The sequence below is a fragment of the Aulostomus chinensis genome, chromosome 19, assembly GCF_037954235.1.
Source record: "Aulostomus chinensis isolate RoL2024-O1b breed Wild chromosome 19, RoL_Achi_v1.0, whole genome shotgun sequence".
Lineage (NCBI taxonomy): Eukaryota > Metazoa > Chordata > Actinopteri > Syngnathiformes > Aulostomidae > Aulostomus > Aulostomus chinensis.
In genome coordinates, this window is record NC_141338.1 from 11,285,294 (window position 1) to 11,312,062 (window position 26,769).

The 26,769-nt window shown below is 42.8% G+C and overlaps 2 protein-coding genes and 1 long non-coding RNA gene across 11 annotated transcripts in view; 2 read left to right on the forward strand and 1 right to left on the reverse strand.

Annotated features, from left to right (window-relative positions):
- The window catches only part of kdm2bb (lysine (K)-specific demethylase 2Bb), a 22,956-nt gene extending 12,063 nt beyond the window's left edge, over nucleotides 1–10,893 (forward strand). For 4 of the 7 annotated variants that reach the window (XM_086188249.1, XM_086188253.1, XM_086188255.1 and 1 more), the window contains 9 exons: nucleotides 677–907; nucleotides 1,803–1,946; nucleotides 2,030–2,116; nucleotides 2,225–2,560; nucleotides 2,640–3,718; nucleotides 3,797–3,960; nucleotides 5,874–6,035; nucleotides 7,462–7,680; nucleotides 8,118–10,893. In XM_086188249.1, coding sequence (XP_086044375.1) covers nucleotides 677–907; nucleotides 1,803–1,946; nucleotides 2,030–2,116; nucleotides 2,225–2,560; nucleotides 2,640–3,718; nucleotides 3,797–3,960; nucleotides 5,874–6,035; nucleotides 7,462–7,680; nucleotides 8,118–8,299 — 2,604 coding nt within the window. In that variant the 3' untranslated portion in view covers nucleotides 8,300–10,893. Of the gene's footprint in view, nucleotides 1–676; nucleotides 908–1,802; nucleotides 1,947–2,029; nucleotides 2,117–2,224; nucleotides 2,561–2,639; nucleotides 3,719–3,796; nucleotides 3,961–5,873; nucleotides 6,036–7,461; nucleotides 7,681–8,104 lie in introns of all 7 variants that reach the window. The other 3 variants (XM_086188254.1, XM_086188251.1, XM_086188252.1) reach the window with 3 other exon arrangements.
- Nucleotides 10,672–26,769, reverse strand: part of rnf34b (ring finger protein 34b) — an 18,109-nt gene continuing 2,011 nt past the window's right edge. For 2 of the 3 annotated variants that reach the window (XM_086188257.1, XM_086188258.1), the window contains exons 2-8: nucleotides 22,806–23,024; nucleotides 19,475–19,936; nucleotides 16,428–16,490; nucleotides 16,064–16,265; nucleotides 15,938–15,961; nucleotides 15,734–15,775; nucleotides 10,672–13,870 (exon numbers count right to left, since the gene is read on the reverse strand). In XM_086188257.1, the coding sequence (XP_086044383.1) occupies nucleotides 13,686–13,870; nucleotides 15,734–15,775; nucleotides 15,938–15,961; nucleotides 16,064–16,265; nucleotides 16,428–16,490; nucleotides 19,475–19,936; nucleotides 22,806–23,024 (1,197 nt within the window). In that variant the 3' untranslated portion in view covers nucleotides 10,672–13,685. The remainder of the gene's footprint in view (nucleotides 13,871–15,733; nucleotides 15,776–15,937; nucleotides 15,962–16,063; nucleotides 16,266–16,427; nucleotides 16,491–19,474; nucleotides 19,937–22,805; nucleotides 23,025–26,769) is intronic. The other variant, XM_086188259.1, reaches the window with a different exon arrangement.
- LOC147244032 (uncharacterized) lies at nucleotides 23,038–24,260 on the forward strand. Its single transcript, XR_015110477.1, has 3 exons — nucleotides 23,038–23,066; nucleotides 23,498–23,669; nucleotides 23,818–24,260. It is a non-coding gene; the product is annotated as an uncharacterized LOC147244032 (long non-coding RNA).

Consider the following 26,769-nt stretch of genomic DNA (forward strand, 5'->3'; position numbering starts at 1 on the left):
GATGGGGAACATATTCCTTTGTTGTACTGCAGTTTTGTTGCTACTTTGTTCAAGGTTAACTGTGTGCCAAATACCATTTGAAATGAAAAGTTGTGGTGCTGTAGTGATGTCCTACCTACACATCATCTTCTATCCTCTTCACTGGACACAAATCCCCACACAAGTCACACTGGAACCAAGTAATTTTTTTTTTCCCCAATGAAAATGAGAATAATGGAGCAGAAATGAACATTCTCTCCCGCTAACATTGTAGACCATATCACAAATGGAATATCAGTCCAAATAATTGAAATTTTTCCAAATTCGTGTCGTTCCAATGCATGTGGCCGTAATTGTGAAATTCACCTCGGCTTTTCTAAATGTTGTATGTTTTCACAAATGTTACTATTTTCAATTCATAACTAAAGCACGGAAATGTCCCCCCCCCCCCCCCCCCCGAAAAAAAACATTCTCACGTGGCGTGTTCTACCTCCAATACCTTCACGGACCAGCAGGTGTCAGCGCAGCACTGGTGTACAGCACCTGGAATAAAGAATTGTATCATCAAAATGAAATTATTTGATATGTAGCATTAAGATCTCTGACACAGTTTTAAATATGATATGAAACCACATCTGATGTTCCCGCTTGTCGAATATTAATGGTTGTATTTATCCTTTTTTTTTTTTTTTTTTAGCCACGGCCTCCCAACCGGCCTAAACCGAAGATGGCAGCATCTCCAGCATCGGCGGTCAAGTTGTCAGCCAGTCGAGGAACATCTGGAGCCAGGAGGAGACGGACACGGTGCCGGAAGTGCGAAGCCTGCCTGCGGACCGAGTGTGGAGAATGCCACTTTTGCAAAGACATGAAGAAGTTTGGTGGACCGGGTCGGATGAAGCAGTCCTGCATCATGAGGCAGTGCATCGCTGTGAGTTCCTCCTTCACATGTTGATTCTGTTCTCGATCAGTTTAGAATATTGATTTGGTTTGTATGTTGGAGAGGTGAATGCTTTTATTTCAATTTCTAAAATTGTTTTTTTTTTTTTTTTGGTTAACTTTTGGTCGTTATGGTGACACTGGCGGTACGATGTAAGATAAGAGAGTAAGACCTTCAGCCTGGTGAACACAGAGACTCCATGACATGTCTGCTACTTCCTCCATGACGTGACGCCTCATTCCTCACAATTGCCGGTCACTACACCTCTTAGTGGTGACACAGGTGGGCATTATGTGGGGACTTGTTGATTCAGCACCACGGACAGAGATGGGCGGAGAGATGCAGTTGTATTAATAAGAACGACCGTGAGAACGGCAGTTTGACTGATGAAAACTGTGAGTAGAGACAGTGAGAGTACCAAGCGGCAATTAAGGGGCTAAAACAAGTTTGTATCACATTGAATTTCAAGTTACACTCAAATGCAAATCAAATGTGGAGGCCTACAAGGCTTTCTAGGATTTCAAGAAAAAAACAATTCCTCAAGCTGGTGCTGGGCAATCGATGGTACGTTAATGGATATCAACATTAATTATGATTACAATTTCGAGTGCGGCCTGGGCTGGGCTATTATTCATGTGAAAATGAATCCTAATTGTCGTAAAAGTTTGAAATAATTGATATTGATGGGAGGTCATTTCTCTCAGTCCTCAGCAGATAGTGTAAACCGTAACAACAAATCTCACTTATTCTGACAGAGATCCTGATGTAGAATCCGGCCTCGGTGCAGCGTGCTAGTTGGTTTGTAAATCAATGGCTTTACACTAAGTAAGAGAGCTGGTCTGAGGTGTTGGCTTGTCAACCTCCACCCTGTGCTCCATGTCTCCAGCCTGTCCTGCCCCACACAGCGGTGTGTCTCATCTGCGGAGAAGCAGGGAAGGAGGACACGGTGGAGGATGAGGAGGAGAAGTTTAATCTGATGCTGATGGAATGTTCCATCTGCAACGAGATCGTTCATCCTAACTGCCTTAAGGTAAATGACTATATGCTACCATAAAGGAGGTTCTTGGAAGGGGTTATATTTCACCCAGGACTGAATAATCTCTGTGTTTTCAGGTCAAAGATTCAAGCGGTGTGGTCAATGATGAGTTGCCAAACTGCTGGGAGTGTCCAAAGTGCAACCATGCTGGGAAAACAGGGAAAGTAAGCATCTGTACGACTTATTTCTGCAGGCGTGTTTAACAGTTGACTGTGCCTCGTATTGCTGCAACAAGAGAAATAAAGTTGTGCTTTCTTCTTTCTCACCTTTTGGCCTCAAAGCAAAAAAGGGGGCCAGGATTCAAGTATGCTTCCAACCTCCCCGGCTCGCTGCTGAAAGAACCGCGGCTGAACCGGGATCCAAAAGAGGAGCCTGAACCTCCCATGGTGACGACGGGAACTGTGACTACTCTGACCACCGTGTCCGCTGTGAAGAGGAAGGCCGAGCGAGATGAAACCCCGAAGAGGAAAGATGAAGAGCCTCTGAAGAAACGTCCCCCTTTGCTGTCTCTAGAAGGTTCCCCTCGACCGAGACTGGAGGACAACCCGCTGAGGAAGAAGAGGAAGCTTTTTGACACGAACGATGAACCTGTTATTATGAAAAAGAAGGTAAGTTCATTGTCTACACTGAAACGCTGTCAAATGGAACATTCAGTTGCAGTATTGATATTCACCTTTTGTCTCTCAGAAGAAACTTTCCAAACACGACGATCCCTCGACTCCAAAGCTGTTAGGCCAAATCAAAACAGAGAATGGTGATGAAGATGACGACCAGGAGGATCTTGAAGAAGATGTATACTCCTTGGACAGGATCCACTTAAAGGAGAAGAAGGATTATGATGATGATGATGATGATGATGATGGCCAAGAGGAAGATGCAGATGACGAGGAGGAGGATAATGCCTTTAAAAAAGAGAGGGACAGCAGCACAGAGGACAAAGCCAAGGTTCTGTTAAGTCCTTTGCTGAGAACATCGGCACCCAGAGAGAACGACCATTCCTCTACTAACTCTCCCAGAGCCGGAACCAGCGGCCAATCAGGAGACGCTCAGGAGAAAAGCTCCGCCCAGTTAAAGGGTAGACATCAACGCCGGCGCCTCGCCAACAAGGAGCTGAGCAACCTGGAGATCATCAAGACGGAAGACTGTCTAAACCAGAATACAAGTGCAGTGAAGATGGAGGACAGCCCGGCCAATCACAATCGACGACAGCTGAAGAATGAGGACTGTGTGTCCAGTCAGAACCGGAAACCACTAAAAACCGAGGAGACGACCACTAACCAGAGCCTCAGGGCCATTAAAACGGAGGAAGGCGTGGTCACTCCAAACAGAAGACTGCTGAAAACAGAGGAGAACCCGGTGATCCAGAACCACCGGCCGGTCAAAACTGAACCTGAGAGCGAAGTCGATGACTCAAATCCAAGATGGCCTCTTAGTAACGGCAGTAGTGACCTGGGCGACTGGCTCCGACACAGGGGACGGGAATTAAACGGGACCCCACGTGGTTACTCACCACTGGGCTGGAACAGAAGCACTCCCATCACGCCAATGTGCCCGCGCCCACTCCCCTGCAGGTCGCCGCCAAAATGTATCCAAATGGAGCGTCATGTGATCCGGCCCCCTCCTATCAGCCCCCCTCCTGATAGGCTGTCACTGAACAACGGCGAAGCCCACGTGATGAGGCGAGAGACGTGGATGAGCGTGTTCAGTCACCTGACTCACAGAGATCTGTGCGTGTGCATGCGGGTGTGCAGGACCTGGAACAGATGGTGAGTAAACGTTATACAGGAAACATGCGGCCTCACCACACGGTGGCGCTCTGAACGTCTCTGCCGCCGTCTCACCAGGTGCTGCGACAAGAGGCTGTGGAAGCACATTAATCTGAACCGCTGCAAGTCCATCACGCCTCTCATGCTGAGTGGGATCATCCGCAGACAGCCGGTGGCTCTGGATCTGAGCTGGACCAACATCTCCAAGAAGCAGCTCAGCTGGCTCATCAACAGACTGCCTGGTAAACCACTTCAACTGGACACTGCGCTCACATTTAAATACCTTGGTGCATTTTTGGAGGGAGGTGAGAATATATTATCTAATATTTATGAGTGTTTATCTCACAAAAGAGACGGCCAAAAAGAAAAGAACCTGGAAAGAGGCAATTTAGTGTTAGAGAGAGAGAATATTACACGATTGTTACGACAAGATGACTCTTTAGCGATGGAAGATGTGGATCTCGTTCTCCTAACAATTTAGATTTGCGGTCCAGAATCCCTTTTCGAACATTTTTCTCACCTCAGCGTAAATGACCTTGTATTGAAAGCGGAGCCTGATCAATATTCTGGATTGACGATAATATCGGCAGATGTTCATTGTTGTTTCTGGCGCAGCTACAATCAGCAACTTTTCCAAATGTTTTTTGGAAATAAAGAAATATGTTACTCTTTAATATTCACTTCATGTTTTTTTCTTCTCCAGAATGATAATATCGACATCTGCCGATATCGGCCAAATCAGTTGTAAAATATCGGTTCCAATAGCCGCTGCCCTAATCAATAGACTGTTGTGGCGGTTGATGTTGGCCCATCGTACATTTTGTATATCACTTCCTGCATGTATGACGTCCAGTAAGAAAACTTATTTTTCTTTTTAATAGAACAGAATTCAGACAGTTGAGTTGTTGAACTCCCACAGCGATTTATTGTTTCAGTGCTCTGGTGTCATTTTGGACTATTAAATTGATCACATTTATAACATTTTCCCAATACTTTAAAAACCACATTTGACTGGGAAAAAAATGCCCCCAAAAAAGCCAAATAAATGTTTTTGGTGATTTATTGATATCAGACCATCCCATTAAAGCGTATTAGAGTTTTATGCAGTTGAGCAAAGTAACGTGGCACGAACACAGTTATCGTACCGCCTACGTTGGCATATCTGCCGTTGGAAAAACGTGAAACTGAGAACCTCATTTTGAAATCAGAAGCTTTTTCCACAAACTGGATTAAAAATGGCTTTGCCTTTCTGTTAGAATCAAAAGTTTGTTCAGTCAGAACAGCTTTCAGTGAGTGTCACGTGACTGATGACTGGAACCTCTCTCCAGAATCGATGTGAAAATGTTCCAGCTTATTTACCGGCATAGGATTTGTATAAACTGATCACATATTGGGTTTCTAGATTGTTATTTTCTTGCCACAAAGAAACAGTTCATTCTTCATGAAGTGACGTATTAAGAGACACGTGGTGAATGTTAGTGTGGATCGTCTCCATGTCTCCACCACCGCTTCTGGCTGATGCAACTGACGTGCAACCGATGATTAAGGTGTAAAATAATGTCAGTATTTGATGTAAAGAGAAAATTACAGGCTCATCAAATATTCAGTCGAGGTACAAATACACCTTGATCAATAATTGAAAATATGCACGGTTCAACCATTTTAAATGCATTTAACCCGTGTGTGTGAAATAAAGGGAGTCGGTCAACACTTATGCCTGATCTATTGTAGAAACTTCTGATTATTGTTGCAGATACTGATGAAATCTGTGTGTGCAGCTTGTTCAGTTCATATAAAGGTAAAGTGAGATTATTGTCTTTGTAGAACTTTGAGAATATGAACAAAGTGTTGGAGCGAGCGGCTCCTCCAGGTGGATAATTGTATCCCAGGGGCTCCTCACTTTAGCTGCTCTCAGATTGTTGCACGTCTCTTACTGGATCACTCGTTTAGTTGAATAACACACTTTCTGCACCTGTGCTCTAAGTGTATTTTGTGACCAAACACCCCCGAGACGTAAAAACTGAACTTTTTTTCCTGCGTAGACTGAATGTAAATAGATTAGCAGTACATATAGTGTGTTATTGCTGCTTGGGACAACAGAAAACGACATAAAATGTGTATTTGTACTTCTAACTCCGTGATCTTGTCTCTGCAGGTTTGCGAGTCCTGCTCTTGTCAGGATGCTCCTGGGTGGCAGTCTCTGCTCTTTGCACCTCCAGCTGTCCTCTCCTGAGAACTCTGGATGTTCAGTGGGTGGAGGGACTGAAAGATGCCCAGATGAGGGACCTGCTGTCCCCTCCCACAGATAACAGGCCAGGTACCAGCCTCTCATTCTCCAGCTCAGCCTCTAACCTCTGCTGTAAATCAATGTCACCCCGGATGGAGGAGAGGAGAAGTTACCGTAATGTGAAAATATCCTAAATGAATAAAAACACACATAAACCAAACCACGCTCAGCCGGTGTTGACATCACGTAAACAAACACACAATGGGCCTTTCCGAGGTCGGCAAAATTATCGGTCTCATAGAAAATGTATTGAATAATAAATCAATATAGTAATTATCACGACAGGCCAACACAGGAGAGTTGATAGCGTATTTGTTAGGGACTATTTTAAGCTGTGGATCAATATGCTTGAGTGGCTATGGGAAGTGAATCATGTCAATCAGAACAAATGTATGAATCAGTGGCGTGTTTTGTAGTTGTTCTTTTTTAGATTTGGCGCAACAGGAGAGATCTGGAGCGGAGCGTTCATGAAAGGCAAAGGGGATTTTATTTTGCCACCAAATAAATTTGTAGAATGTTTTTTTGCATGGCTCCACAGATGAACCTCTAACCGTAGTACACCTTTTAGCCACACGAGAGAGCGTCTGAGTTTGGACTGAAATGCAATACAACAAAAGAAAAAGCACCCAAGCGGACCCACTTATGATAGTACAAAAGTGGGCATTTTAAAAGATGTGTTGGAAAAAATGACGAATGTTCATATTTGCTTCGGTAATTTATGTATTCATTTTCAACGCTGACTTCTCAGACAACCACCAACGTTGAAGCATTTCGTCACCCATTTGTGGTGATTGTATTCAAATGAATGGCCGTTGTGCGGCGCTCTGTGACCTAAATGCTCTTATTCTTTCTTGATTTTAAACTTTAAGAGTGTGTAAATTGAGGAGTGTGTAAATCCTGTGTGAGTCCTCTCCTCCCACAGACCCTAAACATCCAAATGAGGCTAATTGGAGACTTTAAATAGCTCGTGGGTGCTCTGTCTCCATCTGTCAGCCCTGTGTGATTGATTAGTGACTGTTTCCTGCTCCCGGCAACAGGATGAGTGAATGAATCTCTCTGAAAAGGCTGTTTTAACCCCTCAAAATAATGTCTAGCAAAGTTAAAATGACTGCAAAAATAATCATTCAGGCACAAAATCGTATTTGATTCTAGTTGAGATCTGAAGTGGATTGTGATGGTTTGTCATTTTTAAAAGGGTGAAAAACGTCACAGACACAGAGGAGAACCTCAGTAGTTAGCGGTGATGGGGCTCGATTCATTTTTGATTTATCCTTGTTTGTGGTACATTGTGACAGTAAGATAGAACTTGCTCACTAGAATCATCCCTTCATCCTCAATAGACGTCCTCAGAAGTCTGCTTTTTTTTTTTTTGCCCTCCATCGGTATTCATATGATCAACCACGCTAGCTAGATGGGTTTCTCTCTGTTCACCTCCTGCTATTTTCCTTTTTTTCAGGTCAGTTAGACAACAGGAGTAAGCTGCGTAATGTGGAAGACCTGCGCCTGGCGGGTTTGGACATTACCGACACGTCGCTGCGCCTCATCATCCGGTACATGCCCCTGTTGTCCAAACTGGACCTGAGCTACTGCAACCACGTCACGGACCAGTCCGTCAACATCCTGACTGCTGCGGGGACCACCACCCGAGACTCCCTCACCGACATCAACCTGTCAGGTGAGAGACGCTCATTCATCCCCCTGCTTTTAACCTTGCCTCCTCACGCAGAAATAATAGGATTTTTAAAAAATGAATTCCGATATTAAAAGGGAGTTCTCGCCTCACCTAAAAGGACAAGACAGCAACAACGTGTATGATCCTCTCTTGCCACTGCTCCCCAAGTATGAAGTTACAGACAAATAGATTTATCATTGAAGTGCTAAAAATAATCAGCTGCTCTCCTTTCTGGAATGATATTAAATGTTAAAAGGGCCATTATGTCAACATCTGCCACCGCCTCCACATTTATCTCAAAAATGCTGCTCAGCATAATGAGATTTGATGTCCTAAAATATCCTAAATGCTTGATGAATCCATGTCTACCACAGCAGCAGCACAGGTGACCTGTTATGCATCATTTGTTCTTTTTCTTCTAACCCAGTTTCTCCCTGCAGTCTGCAACAGGGTCACCGACCAGTCGCTGACCTATTTTAAACGCTGTGGGAGCATATGTCACATCGACCTACGCTACTGCAAACAAGTCACCAAGGAAGGATGCGACCAGTTCATAGCAGAAATGTCCGTCAGCGTGCAGTTTGAACTGATAGAAGAGAAACTACTGCAGAAGATCAGCTAGGGGGACATGAAGATGCAGTTAAACTACTGTCCACAAGGGGGCAGCACATGACCGCACTTTGCTCCTGCAAACCACTGAGACAGACCGAGGGATGGTGTGCGTGAGCGCGCGAGTGTGTGTCTGTGTGTTACTGTAAAACATGATGTAAAGGGAAGATGTGCTGCTGTGAGCCAGGAGTTAAAATTAGAGGCAATATTGCAAAAATGTTGTTGGTTTTAACTTTGCACCCGTTTATAAGTTATTTATTTCTTTATATTGACCTTTTATGTATCATGATTATCCTTCGGTGTTCATAGACTATTTTTTAGTTCCAATGTGAACTTTTACTGCATTATAGAGTACTATTTTTGTATCAGAAAGTGTTTCATACTTTTATGTGCAGTATTGAATGCACCAGTGTACAGTATCATATTATTGGAATTGATAATCAATCAGAAATATTGTAAAGCTCTTCATTTTTGAGAGGCAAAGTTCTAATAATTTGTTGTCAAAGTGTAGGTAGATTGTTAGTGTTTATGTGGGTGTTTTTATATTTAATTCTGTTCAGTGCCAGTGCTGTTTCTGATTGGACGAAGGTCCTGTGCATTTGGTTTAGATTGTACACAGTTTAGTTGAGGTATAAGATACCTCGTGTTATTTGAATACATGAATGTATTCACACGTGCACTATACTATACACATTATATTTTTTCAATGCTAAATGTTCCGTACTACCAGCTCCTGGGTTATGTTAACATACGCCTGCATACAAGGGTGTGTCTGACTCACGATCACTGTTTTTTAAGTACGACACCTTCTTTGAGAGGGGATGCATGCAGCAAAACGGGAAAAAAAGCATCTGTTTACTCCTGCCGTTAGTTTAACTCCATATTTAGTATTGAAAAGAGAATGTTTTTTTCCAGAAAAGTTCATTACTAGAACTTTAACCAATACCTTCGCTTCAATACTGGTTCCTGAACGGTACTCGGGATTTGTACAGTCCTGAAAACCTCACAAAAGTAATGGAATTTGGCATGGAAACCATCTTGAAATATAATAATTGGTCCGGAAAACTTATGAAACGTCACTGAAATATACATAACAAATACCTGCGTGTCTGTGCTCAGTTAAAGAAAGAAAAAAGAACCTCTTTTGTTTTTATAGATGTTTATGTTGCGTCGAACCATTCGCATATTTTCGTCCTGCAAATTGTCCTCAAAGTCGTGGAGAAGTCTTGGAAAATACTGGTAAAATATGAGTCCTTGATACTTTTATTTATTTACTTTTTTTTTTTTTTAAGCAAAATCAGTTTAAAACCATTGTAGCAAAATAAAGGAGACAGACGTTACGTCATCGGACAAGTCTGCTCCATGGTATTTTCACACATTGAAAAAACAAACAAACATGAAAATATGAACCAGTTTACTAAAATGTTTTTGAATTTAATTCGGCTGCAACTTGGAGATTTACTCATCAGGTGTTCAAATTTGAAGATATTTTTACTCCTACGCCGTACTGACTTAATTCGGTGTTTGCCAAGTGTCACGGCGGAGAGGTTGTTAGTCAGTCTCTTCGGCCTTGTGAAGAAATGCTGTATTTGATTTGAAGACTGAATTACTTGCACTCATATTTTATTGAAAACATATCCAGTCCATCTCCGAAGTGGCCACCATTTTGAGAAACCCATTGAAAGAAATGTATTTTATAGCCAGATGACGTACGAGGCCCCGTCAGTCTGTTTTGGTAGTAAAAGTATGACAGTTTGTACAGATATTTTTGGCAAAGATGGATTTTCTTACTTCTTTATTCCTTGTCACTAAACACTGGTTTTCTTTGTATAATTTGTTTCTTAAACATTACAGTTGTAGGTGTTTTAAGTTAAATAATGTTCTTACGCCTTTTTATCGTCACGGGATTAAAAGTACTATTGGAACTTGCCTAAAATAATCAGTCCAGTCATTTGATAGAGTTGCCTTTTTTTTTTTTTTTGGATCTCTTAAAACAAAACTTAGTCTTAAGAATATTTTGTTACTTGTTTTTTTTGTTTTTTTTATAAGTTCATGTTGTTAAAGGTTAACCACCACGTCTCCATGATATTCTTAGTCTGTGGCTATAAATGTTCTATCTGTACATAGTGTACATGTAAAAACTCTACGAAAAGCTAAATCAGCCTTTGAGATATTAAATTCATTTTCAATATGGAGCTTCGTGTGAGTTTTGTTTTTAAAGACAAATGAGACGATTGTACTGTAAATAACATGGCAGCTATATATATACATATATACAGTATATACACAGTATATATATATATATAAACAAAGATGATCTTTGCAATAAGTGAAAGAAACAATGACATTTGGATTCAAACGTTGATATGAAATAAAGGAGGTCACTGAGGGCATGAAAAAGAGCTGTGTCCTATATTTCTGGTCGAGTGCTGATAACTGACACCAAAGGAAGTATTTTACACGAAGATATTCATTTAAAATAAAAGAGGCAATAAAAGAAGCAGTAAAAAGAGTCGTCTCCCATCTCCAGTGAATAACTGCAGGTGAATTAGAGTCCCTGGGTCACATGACATGGAAGTGACTGAAAAAAGAAAAAGAAAAAAAAAAAACCCCAAACCTTCATTTTGCAGTGTATGATAAACAATGGTCTTTGGACTGAAATATACAAGAGGCAACAAAATGCAATAACAGTGATATGAATTTTGCAGTAAGCTATGCAACATTAAAAATGCAATTTAGACCAAAATATTCATAAAAAAATACAGGAGGCAAGAAAATGCAGTAAAAACCTTTCCTACTAACTGAGTCTGATTTGGAGTCTCTGTGTCGCTGGACGTAGAAGCTACTGAAAAAGAAAAAAATACAAGAAATTCTGCATCTGCTGTATTTCCTGTACTTGTAATTTGGTGTCCCTACTATCAGGATTATAATTAGTCATTAGAATACGATTAGTATGAACATGTGAAACCGCCATTTACACTCCAGTCGCTGTGCTACCTTAGAATTAACGGACTCTCACGTCATTCGTTACAAAAACGAGGAGCAGGTTTTTACTTTGCTTTGTTGTACTGAGTTTTATTGAATCTAATAAATCACTTTCTTTTGATTACCAAAATAAAAAGGTTCAAAATTCCAAAATATAAAGATCCAGGGTTATGAGTGCTCATGATAAAAGTCCTACTCTGATTAATGGCGTAGCTGCCCATGAATGACATCGTTGAGAAACAGCAGCAGCAGCAGCAGCAGCAACATCAACAAACAGTTACAGTGATCATTACAGTGCATGGTGACAGTGTCAGGTTTGGATCTGAAGCAGAACACAACAAAAATGCTGCAAAGCAAAAAACAGACCATGACACAATTTTAATGGTAAGAAGGACACAACCAGAAGGACTCGTCTGAGCAAAAACCAGCCGAAATACATTCGGAAAATACTCTTTTTCTTCTTCTTCAGCCTCTGTACTTATTCGAATGGTGTTACGTCTTCTCCCAAGTCAATGGAAAAATATACATTTAATAACATATCGGTAAACAACAATAAAAGCTATATATGCATTACAGTTACAGTAAGAGCAGTTCAGCTTGTCTTTTTTTTTTTCTTTACCACAGGCATACTGTACACACATATTTAGTGACATCTGAGTAGAGTGGATCTCATGACCAGAAAACGAGACAATGTTTGCATAACGAAACCAGGCTTCCTCTGTCTCTCACTGGTTGATGGACATTTGGAAGGACGCCTCCAGCACAATGACAAAAAGGTTACGTTAAACTAAGACCAGAGGAAGTAGCACCTGTTACCTACCTAAGATTCCACTGTAATGGACACGACAAATGGTATTGCTCGGTGGATGTTTGTCGAAAATTAAAAGAGGACTCAGTCTTAGAAACATAGACTCATAAATAATCTCGACTCAAGGTCTAATTAGGAGCTTTTCCCAGAAGCATCTCATAGTTCTCCTCCAGGGCGGGGATCAGTGAAGTCGTTCACCATTCCTGCCAGTGGTGCTGGAGATTTTTATGTATCAAAATGCACCTTTGAATGAGCTGTATTTTGATCAGCGCTCAAACTGCGCGTCGGTGGCGTCTCATCAGTGACGCGCCCTCCGGAGGAGTCTGGGGTCGAACCGGTAACCTTCCGATTTACTAACGTCTTTTCAAAAAAGTGCTCTTAGAAACGAAAATCCTGCATCGATCACAAAATGTAATTAAATTTAGAGGAACTCAATGAGGAAAAATTAACCCCGTCATATTCATGTTATGTTCATGCAACTGCAGTTAGCTTATGGAATAATGGAATTATCACTTTCTCCATTTAGTTTTTTTTTTTCCTTCATAAAATTCAAAAAATAATGAGAGGTGCTACCTCGAGTTCTCTCAGTGAAAATGTTTTCTGTCGATTTGATGACGGATTGAAGAAATAATTCCATCAATCATTCCATCAATATCAGAACATTATATGTGCAAAAATATGAATTTGCAAAGTGACTAAAACTGTCGGATAAATGTAGCCAAGAGTAAAGTACATTATTTCTTCTGAGATGAAAAGACCTGCATAGATACTACACACGAATGCAGTAGTTTCGCCGCTGTCTTTGAACGTGAACAGAATCTCTGGGAAAAGCTGGTGAAAGGACATTGAGTCAGATGTTAACAGGAATGTAGTGCAGCAGTTAAAAGGCAAACACACTTTATTTTCCCAAACTGCAATTGAGAACCTGGAGACCGAGAGTCAGCTATCACACCACGCTGGCTGGTTATGAGATGCATGTACTGTTGAAATGAAAATCTGGCTTTTTATTTGGCATCTTACACCCTCTTGCGTGTTAGATGGGACGATGATATTCCGATGAATTTGAAGACATTTTCTAAAAACACACGTTGGTTAGTCTCTTTTTTTTTTTCTGATATTGCACATCCTAAAGAACACTGAGGGAGATAATACGGTGTCATGTGTCATGACTGTGTAAACCATACTGACTCGAACCCTGGGATCTGACATTTTTCTCTCCTCCACTCTGATCCTCTTCAAGTATCCGTGAGACCGCCTTCTCTCCTGTCTCTAAAATCTGATCTTGTAACTGAAACAGAGGATGGACAGTAGAAAGTGATGTCTGGGGTAGGGGCGGAGAGAAAGTGTCCGGATGCAGCTCACGGCGGGCCTACCCGGAGAGGAGGGGCAGAGTTAGTTCAGAGGGTTGATGGTGGGTGGGGGGTGGGGGCAAACCACGGTAAGCCAGAGGCAACAGTCTGGCTTCAAAGCCTGGGACCACCTGCTGCAACCTTGGACCCTTGGAGACGTCATGCACAGCAATTCATCGTCAGTGCTCGGGCCCATCACGTGCACGCCCTGGGGAGCGGGGAGGGGGGAGGGGGAGGCTGCTCTGGCACACAGAGTTTTAGGACTTGAAGACGTGCACGGCCCGGACTACATACTGCCTGCAGATGGGGCACTCGCTCATCCTCTTGCCACATTTGGTGCAGGTTACCATGTGACCACATTCCAGCAGCACGCAGTCGATTATGGCGTCCATGCAGATGCGACACAGGTTTTCATCAGAAGCCAGCTGAGCTTTGACACCATCTGTGGATACAGAAGTTATTTTCAGTTCCAGCAGATCTCTGCAGCCGCATTTACATAATGTAAAGAGTCAGTGACGCACTTAAAAGAAGCATCATAACCACGCCGCACATCACTATCCGGTCAGCGATTCGTCTCTGTGCATCTCAACTCCGCCAAGCTCAATGCCTTTCAAGTTCAACTTAATTCTACTGAGATGTTCGTCTGACAGAATCCAGCATCAAACTGGTGGAAGCGGTTAGACAGTAAGAAAACACAGCTGATAGAACCTGTGATCAACGTTATTCCACCCCAGCCTTCACTTTCAAGCGCTACGCAAAAGAAAAAGGAAATCAGTCCATCTACAACGCTGAGGAAGCTCCACCTACTGTTGGAGATCATGTGACAAAAGCTGCAGAGCCTCTATTGAATGGACCTTAGGTGTTTGTTTGCCAAGTGTAGCGGCCACGGCGTGATGAGTCAGCGCTAAGCCTTCACAGTCAGAAACAGAAGTAGAAGGGCCGGTACTGTGCTGGCTCAGCTAAGCACAAATGTTAATAAGAACAAGTTCATATTTCAATTAAATCCTACTTAAAAAAAACTTTTACCTTTGAGAGACAGGACTTTGTTTTTGTTTTTTGGTACATTTTATTTTCATGTACTGATTTCTGGGGCTGCGTATCAACCTAACATAGTTATGGCACCATCAAAATGGTTCACAACGATGGAGTATTGAACGATGTCTCATTATTCAATCCAAAATTTCAATACCTGACGAGTAACTGTCCAAGTTGCGGTTCATTTTTTATGTTGTAAAAGTTTCTATTTAACAGTTTTGATTGGGTGAAAATGTTCAAGGGCCTGAAAACTAAAATCAGAGAGTGATAATATAGTTTTGAATCACGTAATTTTCCTCTTGTGAAAATGGATATCAATTAGTAAATACTGTCCCGTCAAAGTATTCCAAGTATTGCAAGATATTGATATTGAAAACATTTCCATAACACCGCTGTTTAGTGTTCATGACATTTGTTACCCCTCTGTTCTGTTTCCCCACACGCCTCCAAGTCTCCAGGGTGGACAGGGGGACGTACGCCCACTTGCACCGACATGTATCAGAACTGTTTTAATCAAATGTATTAATTTTGACTTTGTTGATGAGCTGCGTACTTGCAGCATCGATTTCATGTCTCCTTTCTGAGATTTCTGCCGTTTTATCCCTCTGAAATCACTCAAATTGAGGGTCTTCAGAGCCCCTGAGGCCAGCTGTGATTTACAACTTTGAAATCAGGATTATAAATTGAAATTTATGGGGAAAAAAAAAAACTACGTTCAATTCAATAAAATCTCTTGATGTGCTTCAATTGACACGATGCACTCTTATGTTATCGAAGAAACCGACGCCACAAAAAACCTCAAGGAGCTAAACGCTCGATCGCCGACAGGCTCGCCTCGTCATGTGAGACGGGACAAGCCGATAGAGCTGTAGGCCGTCCGCTGTCCCTACACATCTGACCATTAAGTGAGCTAATAAGATCCTCGAGCCCTTTATGTCAACATGAGTGTGTGTCGAGGAAGCTTGACAATGTAATTACACCTGATGGAGACATGCTGCTGCTGCTGCTGCACTAATATGACGGGTTATCAGGAGGTAAAAGCTCTTAGAGACTGTATCATGAAAGGATGAGGAGCTGTCATTCATAATTAAATGAGATGAGCATACGGGAGAAGAAACACAATGTGGAAACACCAGTGATAACATACAAGATGACTCAACAGCGAGGGGGGGAATCTGTCGCCGCATGCTTTTGCTCTTCATCACTATGAGACGTGTGAAATGTGCAATGGAGAGATGGAGTGCTATTTTTTTTTATAAAAACATCTTACCTCCAACTCCACTGTTGCAGAGAGGTGGAGGGTATGCAACCACTTTATAGATCAGAACGGGCGGTGATAAAAAACAAAGTGTATTAGTGTAGGAAACAGTGAATTTGCTGCTATGACCTCGCTGAAGCAGCAAGGTAATACTTTTTCTTAACTGGAGGCGATGTCACATTTCAAAACCTGAGAGATGTAGTCAAAGAGAGTTACCTGCGGTTATGCTCACATTCTCCACTGCAGGGGAAAAAAAGAGAAATAGGGCACATTTGATACACTAAAAAGACCACATATAACTTCTTTATGATGCAAAAACAATAAACAAAAAAAAATGCCTACTGGATTTTCTGTTCTGCTCATTTTCTCTGTAGAGTCGATGGACTCGCTCCAAAAGCTCCCACTTTTCGCAGCAGCCCGAGTAATTGACAAAGTTCCTGGCAAGAATCTCTTTCAGCTGTCGGACCGAGAGGTTTTCGATCGCTTCTTCATTGTCCAGATCAGACAGCGAGGCCCTGATCCTTCTTTGCGTCGCTGGACTGACCTACAGTCCACACACAGGAAATGGAGCCGTGTTCAGTAAATCAGCAGCAGCTGCTCCTGAAAGCCTCATTGCACAACAATGATGTTGGTGCTTCCAGTATAAAGACTATTAATGTGTATGTGTGTGTGTGTGTGTGTGTGTGCGCGTGCGCACGTGTGGTACCTCTATGATGTTTTCAGAAGGATCCAGATTCAAAAGGGACGCTGTTGGAGTATCATCCTGCTCCTGCCGAAGGAGAGATCAACACACTGGCATAAGTTTCAACTCTCAACAAAAAAACGTGTCAAAGTCAAATTAAGTGCAGTAACATGACTTTGATGCACCTTCTATTCTGTATGACTTCTACTTGTTACAGGAGCATGCAAGGTTTTTGTGAAATACACTAATAAGCCATCCCTCCAGAGCCAGACAAGAAGACAGATACCCTTCCCTCCTCTGGGTGTGCATCAGAGACCCACAGATGACCGCTAGTTAACATACTTCTATCTAAAGAATATAAATAGCTAAGGTTCAGGATCTGGGTTTGTCCAGGAGTTCTCCCCCACATACTCTCGTTCAAAGTCGACCATGATTAGTAGAAAGAGACAGTGTTCTAGTCTTCAACAAATTTTGAGTTTTGTCATCCCAAGTTACATTGAGGCGCTGCGTCATATCACTGCACCTGGTCGACAAAGTAGTTCTGACTATGATTTGAAAATTACGGAGTTTACATCATCATATCGTAACAAAAACCCGGCACAATCCTTACTATGTTAACGCCGGCACAAAGAGTTGGGAGAAAAGTATATTTGATAAAGATCGAGGGTTGTGCTAACCCTTCCCATTCACTACCATTCAGTATGCTAAGCTAACTCGCAACCAGCTCAGCACTCAGAGGAGAGAAGGGTATCTATCTTCTTGTCTGGACCTGGGGAGGATAGACAATAAGCACATCACTCAAAAAAGTTGGTGTGTTCCTTTAGAATAAATTTTTGTCCTTCACTTTCATTCAACACTATCACTATGTTCTCAACCTTATTACAAGTTCTAATTTCCTCAGTGGAATATGACTTTCAGCATCATGATGAAATGACCCCACGGCCATCTACGATTTAATTCTTCACATGCAGCTGCTTGGTAGTCTGGTAAAAAAAAAATAGACGTTTATACACGCCCCCTTGTTCATTTTGCAGCTTCTTTTAACTCAGCAGTTAATTATTCCCTTTGAAGGTGGAGGTCAGGAATTTGCTGGATGAAAAGAGAATAAATGGAGCCACAGAAAGTGTTTGATATGAGTGTATAGCTCTGTATTATCCCGGCCATTTGTGTTCTTTGAAGTGAGGATATCGTCTTTTTATTGTTTTATCTTCTTGACAAAAGATAGCCGGTAAAGGGCTGAAAGCGATGCATTACACACTGGAGCACAGAATGTGTGTGCACCATGAAAACCCGACTCTTTCTCATCTCTCTCTCCGCTTCACCGGAGCATTCCAGCAGACGTTGGATGTGCCGTGTTAATAATGTATCCGTCAGCGTCGCGGTGTGAGATGCCTGCCGTCGCCCAGACGTCATGCTTTTCCCCTCAACTAGATTCCTCAGAGACAAAAACATGAGCAGCAGCCCTCATTCACGCAGAGTACCGGTCCTCTCCAGAGCGCAAAGTGTCTTTCATCGCTTGATGGTTTCATTCAGCCATTTCCAAAATGTAAAAGTACTAGAAAGTACTCAGAGAGAGCAAATCTCAATGCCATAAAGCTGCTATTTCTAAATGCAATCATAGAGATGTTCATGGCTCACTTTTCATTGCAACAGTTCAGGAGAATAAAAAACCCCAAATGTTCAACAGCTACTGACCAACCCAAAGTTGAAGTTGTCTCTGCGCTTCACTTACTTTGGAACCGAAGAGCGAACGCCAGCATAAACCAGCATTCCTGCTACGTGAAGATGAAAGGGAATTTACGTCATTATCAAGAAAGGGGCGGGTTTTTAGAAGGTTTTCTTTTTCCTGCTCCTGTTCGCTTGTTGAATGTGGAGAAGTACTGTGAGGAAGTTTATTGTATACTGTGTTTTGGAAATGAGATACTAAAATGAGTCAAGAAATCAATATGAAATGGAAGATCTAGTTGGAACGGAAAAAATAAAAAAAAAATCACAGATGACAATGTAACAGCAACCAATCCCGAGATGGCGAACAAGCTCCATTCTTCGCTCAGTTAAAGGTGATAACCACACTTCCTGATTGGAGGCTCTTACTGACATCATCAATGATGTCACAATTTGGAAAAGTTTTGCTGCTTTATGTATTTGTATTGTCTTGTTTTACGTGGCGTGCGGTGAGGACCGTGCATAGTTATGTGTAGGAAGTTGATGTGTAACTTAATTGTCATGTAAATGTTGGTGAGAGTGAGACATCCTGAGAGGATCAGGGCCACTGATGCAGCAGCTCTAGAAAATCTCTGAGCTGAGTTTCTACACCGAGACTTTTTTTGTTGTTGCCATTTTTTAAATACATTTAATAACGTTTCAGACGCTCTGGTCTGGCTACGCTACACCTATGTGTGCATAAACACAGATGAGGGAAAATCCCGCTGAGAGATGATCTCAGGAGATGTGGGGGGGTGGGGGTGGTGGTGGTGTTTGTGTTGCAGCTGTGTTCCTGCAGGGAGTTCTCACTCCGTGTGCTGGTTACGTAACTGACTCAGCCGACGTAACAGACCTAAAAAAAGGCAAAGGGCTTAAGCTGAATTGCTGGCTGGGTTGTAGGTTCTGCACACACACACACACACACACACACACACACACACACACACACACACACACACACACACACACACACACACACACTCACTCACACATGCTACTGTCACATGGATAGCTGACCGCTGAAGGTAGATCTGGGGCTTTTCAGTGTCAACGGAGACACAAGTAAGTAGTAATTTCGGGGACTAACAGTCCATTCAAACAAAGCAAGAGGCAAAGAAATACGAATATCAGTGAACTGACATGTCAAGACACATTAAACGGGGTTAGGTTGCTTGTTCGTTTGGGGAAGACTCTCCTAACTTCAAACCAAACTTGTAAACAAGTTGATTTCTCCTTTGAAATTAATTATCTGCGATAGAATGAGGCCAGATGTGAAAGCGCGGCGTCTGTAAATCCGCGAACGTGCGCGGCACGCTACTCTGCTCTGAACATCAGATGTGTGTTTTCATGTGTACAAGCTGCCAAACCTGGCTGGTGGTCCCTGAGCTGCCACTTGGGCTGAGCACGACTCCCTGAGAGGCGGAGACAACCGACTGTTCAGAGGTGGAGCCTGTGGGGGAGGGCGGCGAAGCACCGGCTGAGTGCAGACTGTCTGTGTCATCTCCCCCTTCATCTTCCTCCTCCTCATGTGTGTCCTCCTCCTCTTCCTCGTCCTCCTCGTCCTCCTCTTCCACCACTGCTCTAGGGGTCTCCCTCGTCCCCTGATGACACAGCACCAGGTCCACCAGGTCCTCCTTCTCTCTGCATGTGTCGGTGGGGATGTTACGCAGCAGCAGGTACTGCCGCAGGTCTTTTACTCGCAGCTGCATGAGCCGCGGCCTCTGAAAGGCCGTGCCCCGCAGGAGGTGGCAGGTCGTGCAGCACCGCAGGTTCTCCTGAAGTACCGAACACAGGGCGCAGAAACTCTTCTTACAATCGCAGCAGATGTGCTGTTGAAGGAGGAGAGATTCAAATAAACCTGATGTCATCAGCTATTCTTTTAACCAGCAACCAGATGAATTCAATTTACAGCCCCATACTTTAATAAGCTGTATGTTTCATCATCTCTAAATAGGAGAGTATAATTAACTGGTTACTTTTTTGGGGGGATGCTCTACTAATCCCAGAGTGCAGATTCAAACTCTGGATTCGTACGCATCCCTGGAGAACATGCACACACAGTGAGCACACACACACGCCGTGTAGCGCCCGGGGAGCAACAGGGAGTAAAAGAGAAACTAACAAAGAGTGTTTTGCCTTTCAAGTACTTTTAAATAGGTATCTTGAGCTCATGGAGACATGTTTCCCTCCAGCATCACTTCTTTGTTACTCCAGAATGCAGAAAGAGCCAGCTATGTATATTTAGCCTGAAGCTAACAGAACCCCATGGCCACCAACTTCAGTCCCCAAGGTGCTTTAAGTTTGTTTCAGCTCAAATCAAAGAGTTTGATTTCATTCAGAACAGAGAGTGACTTTACACTCTATAATATTCGAATCCGAGGACAAATCCTGCTGCTCAGGGAAACGACTGACGTGTACCTTTATGGCAGTCGACTCAAATCCAGTCAGAACTCTCAACATCTTGATGTGAGACTGGTTCTGAGTTGGTTCAAAATGAATTAAACTGAAGAAAATTAAATATGGACTGAATGAAAATGACACAGCATGTGATGTTGGAGAGGAAACAGAGAGAAATGATTTTGTTTAAATAAATATTTTCTCACAAACAGTAATTAAAAGATGAGCTTTTTTCTATGTGTGTGAGGATTTTTGTCTGATGTTGAGCAACGGTGAAATGCAGCTGATGGGGTTTTGGGTTGTGAGTCTGAAAAATGAAGAAATTTTGAATGTATCACAGCTTCATAAATGACCATGACACAGAGGAAATGATAATGAAATGAACCGTTAGCGATTGTAATACCATTATGACATTGATTTAAATACCGCATTCATCAATCATGCAGACGGAGCCAACACTTGATAAAGTGGTCAATAATTTGTGCGTTCACTTATATTTCAGGAAAGAGCAAAGAAAAGAGAAATATTCTGTGGCTCCTGGTGATGTCTGACATTTCATGAGCTTAACTGTCTCCTGATACCGAGCTGCGGAGTAGATTGACACTTCAAACAGGCAGGAAAGGAGGTCGACCACGGCTGTAAACATGTTCTTATCACTTACGCACAAATGAGGTCTGGTACACCAGACAAACATTTTCACACTTCCACTATTTGTTGTTAATCCTCTGGTGTGTGTGTTTTTTTTTCCTCCAATGAAAATATCACACTGACACACAAATGTGCATGTCCAGGGAGTTTGCTGCTGACAGACTGGTGTGTGTGGCAGAGGATAGAGCTATCGGAGGCAGCGGGCAAACAGGAAGCAGGGCACTACGGCCTTTTCATCGCGCGTGAACGCGTCTGGCTTCCAGACAGATACACTCTGCTATTAAACTCTGACATGTGCTGCTGTGCAGGGACCCTGGAAATGCCAGCGTGAATAAAGATGGCGCAGACTGCTGCAAGGCTCTGGCGTTATTGTCACATCAACTATAAATGGGGTCTAATTTTAAATGCTGTGGATCCCCTTCCAAAGCAAACCACCAAACCTTCCAGGCAGGTTTGCAGCATGAAAATCAGATTTTATACTTTCAACGCATTAAAACATCATTTTTTGCAGTCTATTTCTTTGGTCCCATTAAAGGAATAGTCCAACATCTTCTGTCTTGGCTGGGTGCAGTAATCTTCACTGGTTGCCTGGCAACATCAGGGTGATGACAAGGAGGACATTGCTGCTCCAGGACAAGAAATAGTCCAGCACATAACCCCGCATGTACCAGCAGCTTGTTTTAGTGCTGAATAAATAAACAAGAAACACTAGAAGGCTTTTAGTTTTTGGACGGAGCCATTGAAACTACTCCTAGTATCAATGCTACGCTAGGCTAACCGACGTATTCAATCTCCTTTAACAATCAAAAGAAAGCAACTAAGCTTTTCAACTGTGTACTTGGAGTTAAAGAAGATCGGAACTGAGAGGGACAAACATTTATTGTTTTATGAAAAAGTATCAAAATATAACAACCTTTCATAGCTTTCTTAGAAATTGAGTACAAAAAACTGCCATGAATCATAATTGTTGATTTCTTCCCCCTGGTTACCGTTTAGTTTTTTGTACATTTCTCCTTTTGTTACGGTTCATATTGCTCTGATCATTCGATTCATTTTCCATCAACACGCTGAGCCTTAAACCTTTGCATGCTTTGCTTTACTCATGAGTGTTTTGTGTGGCTGTCATCTCTTATATGAGTATGTACTTCTACTTGTATATAAGGAATCTCAACATTGACTTTACTACGTTAGGAAATAAAAAACATTGTGTTCACCCACTGAAATACTACATCCTGCACCTCTGGGTTCTTCAAACCACGAATCACTTCAGAGGTTTTGCTTAGAAAGAGCTGGCATTGTTCAGAATGTGTCTCAGTAATTATGGATGTCAGTGTTTCCTTAAATGCACCGTGAAAGATGAGTCCCTGCTCTGTGCACGCAATGATTACATAATTCTGATAAAAGCTGGTAAATGTTGACTGTGAGGGATTACCCCAGCATGTTCCCAGGCTTGCCACGCCGGTTTAGTGATGAGATGGAGGTCAAATGTTCTCAGCGTTTATATGGTGCATAATGGGAACATGACAAAGAGTTTTATTTATCCAGTTCAATATTGCACATTACAGTCAGGCAGGTTAGGACCCAGGGGACCAGGGTCTGTGAGCAAAGGGATCGTCAGTGTGGTACAATAATCCAACACGCTGTGAGGTTTACCTTGCGTCTGAAGACAGAGAAGGCCAGTCCGCAGGCCTTGCACAGCTGTCCGGCGCTCCCTGAGCTGGTGGGGGGGTAGGTGGAGTACCCAGCGCTGGGGGCGAAGCGGAAGGGCCCCGCCCCTGCTCCGAACCCCGGCTGCTGCGCCCGCACCGTGCCCGTGCCCATCACCTCGTTCAGCAGCCCGCAGCATGACGCCCACATGGACGACGCCCCCGCCTGTGGAGGTCACAGAACACATCAGGAACGCACGCTTGGAAGGTCACTGATGCACCCACGTGACATAAAGGTCTTCGTCAGCAATAGCGTTAAACACACGCTATAAGGACTCAAGTGTTTCGTCATTTGTGTCTTCAGGGAGGTTTTTAGTGGTGTGTTTTTGTCTGTCGGCACGATTACGCAAAAACTATGACGGAGACTTGGAGGAGGAGGGTTGTGGTTTCAACCAAGGAGGACCTCTTTACACTTGAGAGCAGTTTAGTCAAAGCGCCACCTGGTGGCAACAGGAAAAAACTTTTTTTTGTACACCAACCTGATCCATCTCAAACGTGCTCAGAGGCACATTGAGAACCTGGTGATGACTAACAGTGAAGACCGAGAATTTTGATTGATCTGTGTTACCACGGCGCCCGATGTCACCAGAGAACATAAAACTGTAGTAACCGGACTCCTAACGGTCAGATCTTTTCCAGACTTCACACCTTCGATGAGAGTCTCGGCCTGAAGACATCCCCAAGCTTCATTTCATGGAAAATCATAACATCATCAGGAGCAGCTGCACGCTCCTTCCTGGACAGGGGGGCTCGCTCGCCAGAGGCCAAGCATTAACTTCAGCACGGCTTCGCTCTCGGACTTTCTAGTCATGTATCCTTTCCAATTATTTCTTGATATACATTCTTCCGACCCCCATCCCTTTTTGAGGCAACTTGAGACAAATATTTGTACGTTGCGATCCTGTTGTAGTCAGGCTACAGGACGTTTAGAGCTAAATGACCTCAGCGCTCCTCAACAGAGACCTCCAGGGGTCCAGAGGCAACCGGGGGTTGCACGGTGCTCCGTGACGACTCACACCTACACGTGCCTGAGAAGGTCACAGCCTTCATGCTCCAACCATTCACTTACCTTTCAATATGCTGTATTGTTTTTTTTTTCTTTCTTTCTTTCCACCGCTAAGTTTCAGGGCCAATCGGTGAAGCTGTATAGTCACCATATGGTGTTTTTAACCTTATTATTCCTCATGGGTAGTAAAATGTTACCCTGCTCAGGGCAGGTCTCACAATTTCTTTTTTACAAAGTTTCCTTTCTGCATCTAAAGTAGAGGTGAATTTCTGGAATGACCGAGCTGAGTTCATCGCACCCAGTGTTGTTAATTTCAACCACGTACATTTTCAGGGAAATTTAAAAAAATACAATCCGAAGAGGTCACAACGTTTGTCCAGTCTTATGAAGAATAAACCTCACGAATGTCTTCAGCTACGATTTTTGACTGTTAAACTCCAACTGTCCATCAAAGATGAGGTCAAACAGAAAAAAAAAAAAACTTTTTACCACTGCAGGACACCACAATGAGCAAAACAAGCAAGTATCTCAGATGCAACTGATCTTTGGTGCTTTCACATAGAACTTGCTATCAGGTCTCACAACCCCGCTTTTAAGATGATCAAATCAAGTTACCATGGTGACTGCTCCGCTGGACACTTGGCCCACTTATCACCGCTTGCAGCTATTATTCATATTGATTTCTACCGTATCATATTTACTTCATTGTGCCAAAAATGGCTCTGGCAGATTGTCCTTTGGGTTGGGAGACGAGGACGGGAAAGAGCAGAGAGCTAATGACCAGCGCATGTTTGAGAGTGCTCTTTAAGAAGCTACCAGGTTACAGATAATTAGACAGAAGTAGCCTCTAAAAGCTCCTCTAACTGACGTTCTCCACAGGGAGCTGCGGCTTACATTTCTCAGTCACTTCATTATTTCCTACAATCTGATAAACAAACGATCGGCATAGCAGAAGAGAGCAGTTGCACAGTTCAGCGTGGACGTCTTTTAGACTCCCTGAGGAAAGAAGTTAGTGCGATAAAGTTTATTTGAGTGCCTCCAGCAGAGAGAGAGAGAGAGAGAGAGAGAGAGAGAACCAGCCAGATGTGTTTGCTGACCACTGCAACTGGCCGGAGCAAAGATGGCGTGACGGCAGCTCCTTGGAGCATACTGATGAGGGGAGGAGGGAGGGGAGGTCGAGGAGGAGAGAATATGTCTTCTGTTCCTCTTCCTCCGTTTTCCAGCCTGTGGAATCAATAGCTGACATGAGCATAATGTGAGCCCTCTGTGGCTCCACGCACAAAACAATGGAATTCACAGGGTCCTGCCGCATCTCCTTTTAATGCGGCTCTCCGACTCGGACTTGTCACAAACACCCTGTGATCTGACCTCACCCATCTGCTTAGGGATTCGTTATGTAACCAGAACGAGGCTCTATATGTGGAGTCAGGGTGAGAAAGAGGAAGGTGTGCTTGTGCCGGTCCACCTTTCACGCCTTCCACTGATATTTTGCGGCATTTTAACTCCATAATTATCATTTGCTTGACAAAATACAGAGAAAAATCTTCTGCAAGATTGTTAACCACCTAACAGTTCCCAACATATTTCTATTAAATGTCTCATGCACACTCCAAATACCCAGGAACCACAGACTGGCCTCTCCTGTGTCAAGAGGGTCACTTTATTCCAACAAAAACTGTCCAATTCAAGGATTTACTTGTTCTGTAGCTTTTGGATGAGACATTTTGGTGTTTTGTAAGTGAACTAGGAACAAAGTTAGCTTCCCTCCGACTCCTCTTTATCCACAAGCCAAATAGAACACAGACAGATGCTGATGAAAGACTACAACATCAATAATAATACTAATACTAAAAAGCTATGTCACTATGATTGGATGTGATGGGAAGGGCTACAGGAAATTGCCGGGCGGGCTGAATCTGAGTTCGAGACCTCTGGCTAATGGAAGCACCTCCATTTACTCTGATAGACGCTCTCTTTATGTGCACAATAAAACCACGACGCATGACAACTTGAAGTATTTGCCCGTGGCATAAACTTGACCTGATGTTCAGCTGGTAAAATGTTAAACGCAGCCTTCCTTACACGGGAGTCGAGTCACTTGACGGAATAATTAGCGAGGCTGCTGCTGCCGCTGCTGCTGCTGTGGATGTTAAAGATTTAAATCAAGAATGTTTAGGCCTCGTGTGCACCAGCAATGATCTGACCTGATAAAATTAGCTTTTGATGATGTGAAAAACTGAACCAAGTCTAACCAGATGGGATGAAGACCCTATTTGGGGTCTAAATGGGTCATGCGGAGGCCGATACTCAAGTCTGGAATGAGGAAAACAAGGAGACACGGTCATGAACATAAAGTGACCTGAATGTTTCATGTCTGTCGGGGTTTAAAGCATCTAAACACTGAATAATTTGCTGTTTTTTTTTTTAAAGATGAAGTAGAAAAATAGAGCAATTTCAAAAATTAAAGTTGAGTGACGTTATGGATCTGTTACATTAAAAGTCAAGAAATATTGTAGACTTTTTGGAAATTCAGGTTAGAAATGAGTTATAGAGAAAATAATCAGCTAATAAGGTCAGTTTTTGTTTAATGAAACTCTTGAACAATAAGACAACCAGGCTGATCCTGTAAATCTCTTCATCCAGAAGGTTAAAATATCACAGGGTTGTCAGTTTGATATTAATTCATTAATGAATGATAATGAAAGTGTATAAGTATATACACACAAACACTCAGAGTATTTGAAGCTGTAGAGATTTACAAACTTCGCTTGAAAGGCGGATGAGGATTTATCCTGGTGAATATTTTGGATGCAGTATGTTAAAACAGATATTGACCGCCGCATCCTAAAACATGAAAACCCGAGTGTTTAACTGTGAGGAAAACCCTCTGGAGTCGGTGTTTACC